Source organism: Sarcophilus harrisii, chromosome 2 (genome assembly GCF_902635505.1).
Source record: "Sarcophilus harrisii chromosome 2, mSarHar1.11, whole genome shotgun sequence".
Lineage (NCBI taxonomy): Eukaryota > Metazoa > Chordata > Mammalia > Dasyuromorphia > Dasyuridae > Sarcophilus > Sarcophilus harrisii.
In genome coordinates this window covers 491,378,339-491,389,622 of record NC_045427.1, presented here as the reverse complement: position 1 = coordinate 491,389,622, position 11,284 = coordinate 491,378,339, and the positions used below count along the sequence as shown (strand labels likewise).

At 35.1% G+C, this 11,284-nt stretch overlaps 1 protein-coding gene across 1 annotated transcript; it reads left to right on the top strand.

Annotated features, from left to right (window-relative positions):
- The first annotated feature begins 3,262 nt into the window (after positions 1 to 3,262).
- On the top strand, positions 3,263 to 11,080 carry LOC100924880 (beta-lactoglobulin). Its single transcript, XM_003758789.4, has 7 exons — positions 3,263 to 3,418; positions 5,118 to 5,245; positions 6,264 to 6,334; positions 7,469 to 7,585; positions 9,102 to 9,200; positions 9,757 to 9,775; positions 10,848 to 11,080. The coding sequence occupies exons 1-6, from the start codon at positions 3,323 to 3,325 to the stop codon at positions 9,771 to 9,773; spliced, it is 528 nt and encodes a 175-aa protein (XP_003758837.1). The 5' UTR covers positions 3,263 to 3,322; the 3' UTR covers positions 9,774 to 9,775; positions 10,848 to 11,080.
- The last annotated feature ends 204 nt before the right edge of the window (positions 11,081 to 11,284 follow it).

Below are 11,284 nucleotides of genomic sequence, written 5' to 3'. Positions count from 1 at the left end.
AGGACTGTGAGAACTGAATGGGGATCACAACATAACATTCTGACTCTTTTTGATGTTATTCATTTACATTTTGTTTTCTTATTCATTTTCTTTCCTTTTTGATCTGATTTTTCTTGTGCAACAAGAGAATTGTATAAATGGTTACACATATTGGATTTAACATATATTTTAACATGTATAACTGTGATGACCACGTATTTTAAAATTAGCCAGAGTCAGGAATTCAGGTTAGGGGAAAATCGTCAATCTTTATTCTCAGTGAAGAAAGATCGGAGGTGGAAAAGAATGTGCAATCAAGAAGCTAGCTAGACCAGAAGCCACATGACCAGCCATTACCAGAATAGAACCCAGACCCAATCTCTTCCAGCCTCTCTTCCTGTCTCTCTGCCTCCACCCACCAAAATCGTCATTTCCTATACAACACATCAGGACTTGCACAGAGAGTGGGCGGGGCCATTCTTTATCCAAGCAAGTATATTAATAGAGTATAGTCCAATTACTATTTAGCCTCATGTGCTTGGGACCTCAACACATCAATTCAAGCCTCAGCCCATTACATATAACATAAATTAAATTGCTTGCCATCTAGGGTAGGGGGTAGGAGGAAGAAGGGGAAAATCTAAAACACAAAGCTATGCAAGGGTGAATGTTGAAAAATTATCTATGCATATGTTTTGAAAATAAATGCTTTAAAAAAAAGAATAGACTCCTAAACTGGCTTTTTCTTGTATTTTGATTTGACTTCTGGCTTTTTCTGCAATGGAAAAAGGGCTAACTAAACCCAACCTTTTTTTTTCTGTCCCCACGCAGAGAATTTAAATTCCAAGTAAAAAGGAGAGCTACCAGAACAAAGGTGTTATGATTTCTAGTGACAGAGAAAAAGATAATCTACCTAGAAGAGGCTCACAAGTTAAGTCTGAGGGAATGAATGTACTGCCTTATAATCCTTATCATGTCCTGGGTCTAATTCTAAAATAGGAAGGAAGAAGGGGGAAAAATAAAGAAGTTGTTATTATAATGATTGCTAGGATGGAAACTTGTCAGAAGAAAGGGTTAGAAACTCTAGAGGTGATCTCCTATGATTTCATTTATTATCATGCATCCTGAGGGGTCAAGAGAAGTGTTAAATTCCACATGTACATGCATGGTAGCAGTCCAGAGAGCTCCAGAGGTCAAATAACTTCTCTAAGAAGTCCAAAGTCATATAGCTAATGTCTAGTTGTGTTCATGAGCTATATTATATTACAACCAGTGAGAAACAATGGACCACATGAGTGACTTTTAAAAAACACACAATTATTTATATACCAAAATGAAGCTCTCAACTCACTGTCAATAATATATTCACTTATTTCTCCTTCTATGAGAATGGATACTAGAATTATTCACATTCTTCTGCCTGAGTGCATTCAGAACCAACAGCATTTGTAAATTGATTGGTTATATCTAGAGTGATTTTCTGAGGCCATGGGAAAGTTTTTCTCAATACTATTTTGTGGATAATGATTGCACAATCCTGGACTTACTCTAATAGGTTTCTAATCATATAAAGAAATTTGGAAAATCTAAGTGATCTCAAAATGTTTCTCTGCATATGATATTATGTTTTATTCCCTAAAGAAACATATATGTCAAGAAATAGGACAAACATAGATGAAGCTGTGGAGTTTCTCTAAGCCTAGAGCAAAATACCATAAGTAGGTTTGAAACATATAGAAAAAGCACATGCTTTAAGTCAGTGTGGTAATAAGTACTGCACAAATTTGAGAGCAAAATTATTTGTTTTCTCTAAATAATAGAAATAGACTGGATCATTTTTCCATGAATCAACTGGACCAGTTCCCAGGGAGCCATTCCACCAGGGAATGTCTAGAAGCTCAAGTCCTTACCTCTAAGGACTTGTTACCTCTAAGAAAAGATACAACATACAGATTAATTTTCAGGTTTTGATTACCTTCTGAGATATCTGAATCTGTCTATGGAAAAGAATATGTGATATTCAGACAAAAAGCAGTTATTAAGCACTATGCTAAATTTGGGGGATTCAAAGAAAGCAAAAGTCAATTCCTGCTTCAAGAAGCTTACAGTCAAATGAGGGAGATAGCATGTAGATATTTTGGACAAAAAATATATATACAGGATAAATTGTAGATAATCAACAGATTGAATGTAATAGTATTAAGGACTAATATTAAGGGATAACAAGCAAGTCTTTTTTGTAGAAGGTGGGATTTTAGCTAGAGCTTGAAGGTAGCCAGGGAAGTCAGGTCAGGAGTAGAGATGAGGAGAGAGAAAATTCCAGGCATTTGGGACAGTCCTTGAAAATACTTTGACTTTGGAAATGTATTGACTTGTGCAAAGAGTGGTAAGGAAGTTAATGTCATAAAAAACATGGTTCTTGTTCTCAAGGAACTTAGACTAAATATGGAAATAGGACAAGACACAAATAGAGAAACAAAATATACTTAACTTGGAAAAGAAAAACTGGATAAATTCAAATTACAGTAAAGAAAACTGCATATAAATGTAGGAAAACAAAGTAATGGCATGGCTGGATGGGATGGAAACATAATAAATTTACTAGGGAAAGTGTTTTGAAGAGGGTTTACTAGGAGGGAAAGCTGATGATTCAATTTTACTAGGAGGGAAAGCTTAATGATTTAAGAGGATTGTATATGTTCCTTGTGTTTCTCATCAATCCAAATCAGGTCTTTTGGGATGAAAGCCAAAGATTTTTGGCAGTAATAAAATAGCATGCTTCTAAGTAATATTTGTTGGTTACTATAGTATGCCTTCCTTGTACTTTTTTTGGGGCATCTATCTAAGAGCTCTTTCTCTCCTTGTCTGTCTGTCTGATTGTCTCTCTCTCTCTCTCTGTCTCTAATCACATGTACGTCATTTCACAATACTTAAGCTCATAGAAATCTAGTTAAATTTTTTTTGCCAGCTTGGCACCCAGTCTCCAGTCTCCCCTCCTAGTACATCTTCTACCAAGAATTTGATCAGGGATCTATTCTGTAAGACTGGGAATTTCATTCTCCCATGGCTGATCATGGAATCTCTTTCTTGTTAGGGACTTAAAGGAAAATGAATGTCATTCTCTTTGGAAGGAACTTATGTTTTCCTGGGTGACAATGCCAACTACACCTTGCCAACTGGACCATTTGAACTTCGAGGAATCAGGCTTGTGGGTGGATAGGGCGGTACTGTCCTGGTATAAGGGGGCAAGCTCCTGTCCTATAAATAAGAGTGTCCTGAAGTGATTCATCCATTATCACTTTCTTCAGAGCTCAGAGAGAAGTGAGATCCAACAGCTGCCATCATGAAATTCCTTCTGCTCACTGTTGGATTGGCCCTTGTTGGTGCTATCCAGGCCTTTGAAAACATCCCCTTCAAGAAACATTTAGATGTTGAAAAGGTAAGAGGAGGTAGAGATAGATTTAAATGGCATAGTCTGGGCTAGTGTTACTCTTAATCATGGGTCAGGAAGAGGGTGACAAGGTAAATCAAATTTCTAGGGTGCAATGCTTGTTGTATATGAGGGCAACAAATCCTTTTGTCTATTATAGGGATTTATGCCTTCCCTATCCATTAAAGTCAAATTTGGTCTTACAGTTAGAATGTATTCCATAGTTCAATATACTGATTCTGGAGGTAGAGAGCTGCCTCTCTTTGGTCTTCTTCAAAGAAAGACACAGTGACCACTTAGGGATATCTTGTATCTGTCTCTGTTGGCCTCTGAATTATCATCCAATTTAAGATTATATATTTCTGTGATTCTGTGACAGTCTTCCCATTTCATTTTTGGAATTTTTTTTGGCCTCAGTTGGCAAATTTTATCTACTAATTGGAATTTGATTTAAAAAAAAAAAACTTGGTTAAATAGGAAGAGATTTTCTATTTTCTAAGATGATTTTGAGGAGTTTTATAGAAGTTTCCTTTCTTTGTGGAGTGAGCGTACTAGAAATGGGAAGGAAGAGCATGTTTAGAAATACTTTATGGGAGAACTGATTACAGGAGAGAAGAGCACAACATCACAGAAATGGCAGTTGTTCCTGGGAAAAGTACAATTGTTTCCCAGAACAGGAGTTCATACTAGGAGGACCTTTTATTATTCTTTTTTTTTTAACTCTCTTTTCTTTCTGTCATTCTTCCTTATAGGCTCCTCTTTTTTGCTACTTTCTATAATACTAAGCCTTTAGACCAAACCCAGGGGTTCTTGAAGATGTGACTTTCCAAATCAAACCATGAGTTTTCTAGGGTCATTAAAGCAGGTTTGTGTAAATGGGACTGTTTTTTCAGAAGAACAGTTTTCATTCTTGCCTGTCCCTTTCAGAGAATGTCTGTGCCATAGATGTGATGTAGCTGGAATAAATAACTTCCCTTAGAAGGGGCCACTTTTTTCAACAATCTCACTGTTTTCCACACTTGGAAGCTCACTTTTCTTTTATTCTTTTCCCTTTGTTTCTTGTATAAAGCATGAGTATTTATACATTTCCTCCAAAATTATACTATGATAATAGCAATATTCTAGCAAGTTTGGTAGCACACAAACCTTAAGGTATTTATAATTCCCAGTACTTAGTAGGTCTGTAATTAATATAGGAATTCATCCATCTTCACAGATTGTCTCTGTTTTCTCATCTTTCATTATTCTTGTTCCATATTCTCCCATAGAATTTCTATGAGGCTAGGGGTGGTCTCACTTTGGCTTTTTTTTTTTTTTTTTTTTTTACAATTTTTGGGTCCTTGTGCAACGCTTTTCTTATCCCTCACTTTCTTTATATGATTGACCCACATCCTTTTTCTGTTGTGTAAATTTTTGAATGCTATTATCATACCACAGATTTCGCAATAGAGTTAACATGACAGAGATACTTTCATATGGGTTGATTCTCTAAATCGAAGGGGATAGAACTACTTATGTATCTGACCACAACTATGGTGTATACCTCACTTGAATGAGGGTTAATTGGAGTCTCCCTATTTGTAGCTTTAATTTTTGTAGACTCTTAGAGTTAAAAATCTTCAGTGAACAAAATGGTAAAAGGAATGGGAAAGAGGTCAGCTTTGCTTGGGAACCCTGAAGTAGAGTTTCATGAGTATATTCTCTATAGATTAGAGGATCATGGTTTCTCAGACAAGAAGTAATGGCCATGAACTTCTCAGACTCCTTGTTGATCATGGACATTAAGGAAATGAACCTGACTCCCGAAGGCAACATGGAACTGGTTGTATTAGAGAGGTAAGTATCACATCCTCCAAAGATGACCAAAGAAAGTAATGATTTGGGGGAACATGGAATTATAGCTTTGAGGGAAATTTTGAAGGAGATTGGTTGAACAAGAAACCATGCCTTGCTTTTAGCAACAAAGGCTATGAAGAGCAGACACCATGGCACAAACTACTAAAGTACAATTTGGTCCTAAGAGGGTAAAAGCTTGTTCCCCTAAATAGGGTTTTAGTAGCTCCTTCTTAAGTCTCTGGCAATCTCTCTTGGTTATAGTTCAGGTCCTTGTCTAAATGATGAAAGCACCAGAATGCAAATAGTGAATGTAAGGTTTCTTTACTGTCTCAATAAAGAGGACAATTTAACTTCTAGGACCTAATTTTAGGTGGTATAAAAAGAAATCAGTGCAAAGAGTCATTTAGTTAAAACTGGCAGGATTCAAAATTTGGTGCTTGGTTCCTTTAGGTAGAAACCCCAACTCCCAAAGGAAGTGATCCTGAAACTGTGGACATAGCCTTGGTACCTTCAGAATTGGAATTTCACTTTCATAGCTGGCAGACACTACCTGGGAAGAAGTAGGGAACTTTATGTCCCAAAACTGCATACCCTAAAGCTATAGAGTATCCTACACCACCTGATATGGTCTTAGATTACTGCTTCAGATGATTTGTTTTTCATTAAGTCTCTATTTACACATATACAGTTTTCTCACTAAATGGATTATCATTTCTTTTATCAAGAAAAGAATAGTTGAATTCAATCAAAGCACTAGAGTTAGAGCCTTGTGAGTGGGTTAACCATTAATAAGTTGTTTGTTGAGTAGAATTGATTTAAATCACACAATTAACTAATCGTTCCCTCCTGGTGATGAAAATAACTGGCTTCCTCATAGATTTTCCTTACTTCCCAAATGATTCAAGTGTGGTGTGAACTTTACAAACTACCTTTGTTATTTTCTTCTTCAGTCTTTGTACTTGGTGGATAAAAAAAGTGTGATTTAAGAAAAGACTTACAAATCTGATTACCTTTTCAGGACTGACAAGTGTGTTGAGAAGATGTTTCTTCTAAAGAAAACTGAGAAACCCACTGAGTTTGAGATCTACAGTAGGTATCACAAAATCATGGTTCCAAATATAGAGCCCCCATATGGTGGTCCAGAAAAGAAACATACTCCCCAATACTTGATAAAAGATGAAAAGGGCTATTTCTCACTTTTTTTTTTTGAGTCCAATTTAAATCTATACCAATGACTGGATTCTTTTTACAAGGCAAAGAAAAATGATAGTTTCTTATCAATTTAAAATTGACATTAAAATTGTTTTAAAGTTTAAAAAAACATTTCTTAAAGTAGTAAACAATAAAGTGAGAAAGGTGGCAGATTATGTAACCATCTACACAAAAGCATCATTGCCTCAGTATGTGTTGAGGTTGTGAATGAGGTAGAGAATGAAGGGGAGCCTGTTTTTACAAATAGAAAGATAAAAGATGTGGAAAATATGCTATGGGGGAGAGGTCCTTGTAATAATTATTGAACTTTGATCTCAAACATAGAAATTGATTACAAATTTAAAACGTGAACAGATTTTTCTTGCCACAGAGCAGAGAAATAAAATATTGAGGTTTTTTTCTTGCTAAAGCTATGATATTTACTTATCTGTTTGTGATGTTATTATCAGTATAGAGTAGCAGAAAGAATTATTCCAGAGACTCAGACTCTGAGGAATTCTATTTATATTTCTGGCCTGCTATTTAATTACTGTACTTGGGACAGTCATTTTCTGTAGGCCTCAGTTTAATTATCTATAAAATGATAAGATTAGATTGGATAGCTATTAAAGGTATCTTTCAGCTCAAAATCTTATGAAATTTGGATCTAGTGAAGATAATTATTTCAAGCCTTGGGAGCACTGACCCAGAAGTCTGGTATAAACAGGAGTATTAAGGGGTAGGACCAGTCAGAAAATATTTGTTTTGGGTTCTAATTCCTGGTTTATGACTGTTAGGAGGCATGGTTGAATTAACAGCATATAAGGGAACTACAAGCCAAGGAGAGGGTGGTATAGTGGGGATAAAGAGAATAAGAGCCAAAGAGAGTTTTCTTTTGTAATCCTTAATGAGGTATCTTTTACTCTTATGGACTTGATGAAAACAGAGAGAAATTAGAATGATTTTAGATATTTCATATTGCTTTCAATTTTGAAAGAAAATTTAGACTTTCCCTTATGGTTTCTCTCTTAGTTCCTTCAGAATCTGCCTCATACACATTCTCTGTGATGGAAACTGATTATAATAACTACATCCTCCTTTGCTTGGAGGACATTAATTCCCGGGAGAAAATGGCATGTGCTCACTATGGTATGTACCTTATTTACTAGAAGTTTGAAAGATATGACAACAGATTATTAATAACATATATTATCAAGAAACTAATGTCAACAACCTGAACAAGCATTTATTAAGCATTTAATATGTGATAGGCACTGTGTTAAGGACTGGAGATAAAAAGAAAGGCATTAAAACAGTCCTTTCCCTTAAAGAGGTTACATGCAAATATGAAAGACAATGTGCATAAAATTTATACAGAATAGATAGAAGGTGCTCTCAGAGAGAAGGCACTAACAGCAATCATGGAACTGTCTGAAGTTCAGGGGAGGAATTTAGAGTCCAGTGGGAATCAGAAAATTAATAATCATCTAGTCAACAAATGAATACAATTTGAGCCTACTTATTTTTCTCCCCCCCCAAAGTGCTTAAGTATATATACACTTATAAATAATATACATGTATATAGATATAAATATATACATATATAGTATATGCAGGGCAACTGGTTGGCACACTGCATAGTGTTTTGGGTCTGGAGTCAGGCAGACTCATCTTCCTGAATTCAACTCTGATCTCAGATTCAGACTAACTATAGCCCTGGGCAAGTTACTTAATCCTGTTTGCCTCAATTCATCATCAATAAGATTAGCTGAAGAAAGAAATGTTGAACTAAACTAGTATCTTCATCAAGAAAACTCCAAGTGTGGTCACAAAGACTTGGCTATTATTGAAAAATCACTGAAAAATATGAGAGGAAGACAATGTGAGAGTGTGAGAGAGAGAAAGAGTAAAAAAAGGAGAGACAGGGAGAGAGAAAGAGAATGTGATAGAGAAAGAAAGAAAAGAGAGAGCCAGAGAGACACTAATTAAGAGACTGTAATTAGTTTGGAATAGGAATATAAGACCACAGGTGCTTGAAGTAGTTTGTGAAGTAGATAATTAACAATATGTTACAGAAATTGCTCTAGTCATATTAATAGAAATAGATGACATGTATAGAGAATTTTATAGATTTCAAGGCCCTTTACATATCCTTATCTCATCTAGATTAATAGTTTAACTCATAACTGATGGAGAATGATGTGTATCAAGGGTAACAAAGTAGGGACTAGATATAATTTTAAACACATAACATGAAAAAATGTACACATGTGTCCTTGTGTAAAGTCTGTATTTTCTTGTTAGTTTATTAGCCAGTATGATTGAATTAACCAAATGACTCAGTCAAATAATTTTGTTTGACTGATTTTCCCTCCACTGAATTACCTAAATGAAGCTACATATATGAAATTCCTCTAAAAATTTCAACATGCTAGGCAACATAACATTATTATGATTACTATTATTATTATGATTACTACTACATTATTAATAATGACAGTAATGGACCAGTTTCTTGATAACCTGCATAGGAATTATAGAGGTTCTGGTAGGTAGGTTTGTATGTATGACCTAACAAATTCTTCATATGGAAAAATATTTTCTTGACATTTTCATCCAAGTTTTAGAAAAATAAATAAAACAACTTTAATTTTTAACTCAACAGTCAGAAGAATTGAGAAAGACAACAAAGGCGTAGAAGAATTCAAGAATATTTTTAGGACTTTCCCCATGCCCTACACAATGATTGAAGTTCGAACAAATGGTAGGTTTCTTCAATTTCAGCTTAATGTTCAGAAAATAGATAACTGAAGGCAAGGTCTCTATATAAATTGAAATGATTCTTATTAATCTTCAATAAATAAGGAAACCAATGCTTTCTCTAAAGAGAATCACCTTGCTTTTGATTAGTCATCTTACATATCCCCATGATCCTCCTTGGCTTATCTGTGAATGAATTTGAGTCCATATAAAATATAACCCAGAGAGTTTAGGTCAGAAATCCCCATTCTTACTCAAATATAGTTCATTTATTATATTTATCAACAATGAAACTTAATTGTTTTGGTGTTATATTTTAACCAGGAAAAGCCTCAGTGATACTTATCTATATTCTTTCCCCTGTTCATTGGGGGGAATGTATGTATGGATAACAGAGGAAACCCTCTCTGGATAATGTAAAGATGAGAGAATCTGCTACCTTACCCTTTGCAGGAATAATTTTACTTATGTGATTTTAGTTGTAGTGATTTTGCTCCCAAAGGCAATTTCTTTTTTTTCACCAAATGATGTCACTCAAATGTTTTTTTCTCTTCTCACAGATCTGTGCCGTGTTTAAAGGTAAGTTTATGTTTCATTTATTTCCATTGGGGAAAGCACTTTGTCTCATTTCTCCCCACAGCCTTACATACATACATACATAGATATATATGTGTGTGTATATATACACATATACATATTATACACACACACATATATGTATATTTATATATATATATATATATGAAATTTCAGCATGTGGGGATTCCTATAACTGTATGGTAAAAATTTTCCCCTGTTTCTTGGAAGCTAAAGAGACCATGTTTGTAGTATAATTCTCCATGTCCTCATAGCCTGTCTGGAGGACTGAGGCATGAATATATTTAAGGCTATGATTCAGATGATCTGCCCTGTTAGCCCTAAAATTCATTGATTAGTTTTGCCTCGTTTTGGGCATGTTCTTCACACGGGCAATATTTAAATCATTCTTGACATGGTCATTCCTTGACATGGAAAGCCAGGAAACTCAGGTTTCCTGTTGGGAAAGGGAATACCTTGTGAAAGTAAGGTAAAAGACAATCAGATCTCCTAAGCTGTGAAAGAAACCCTAGAAATCACCGAATAAAGCCTCTCCATTTACAGATGGGAAAACTGAGCCCCAGAGAAGGAAATGGACCTGCTCATTATTATGCAGTGTGAGAATTGGGACTAGAACCCAAGTCTTCTGACTTGGAATGTTTTTCTACTGGAATACTTGACACTTTGGATTCTGTATAATCCTGTTTTCAATTATACTCTACCCTCAGCTGTGCAGTGTAGCTCAATGAAAGATGGGGCTCATACTTAGGTGTTTGCTGTATTCGGAGACAGTGGGCATCATGGGCATCTGGGGGTGGGTAAAAAAAGAATCAATTCTATCCTCTGGCCAAATGATTGATTAGTAATTCCCCCCTCCCAATTTCATGCAAAATATGTGAAATAACTTTTGGTTTCAATTACAATTTTCTTAACTGGTAAGAGGAAATAACTTAACAATGCTAAGTGTATTATATAGCAAATTGTGTTCCAAGTAAGTTGACAAGTTGACATCCCTTGGTACATCCCTTTTTGTCCACTTAAGTAATTTGTAACTATCACCTTTCATTTTCCACAGGGAAAGCAGAGGAAGTTATCTCCCTCCAAGATCACCTCTCAGTATGACAGAATTTACGGCAGTTTCTATTCTGAAGTCACTAATATACTAAAAATCAAGAATACCATTTAATTCTTTCACTTTCTTCTTTTTATTTAAGAAAGTGATGCCTACTATGTTTCTGTCCTGCGCAACTTTTGCTTCCTTTATGAGAGGCTTCTCTTTTTGTAGTAAATAAATATTTTCAACAATTACTCTTGAGAACTTCGTGTATTGATTTGGAGGGTGATTTGGGTCAAATTATTAAAAGAGCCTAGTTGGCTATAGGCCATTTAAACAGAGGTTTTAAAATTTTAGTGTACTGTATGCTAACTGAGCTTTTCAAGAATTCTACCTTGATGTGCTACAAAATAAACAGTCAAATTAACAACCATTTATAAAGTGCCTTCTATGTGGTA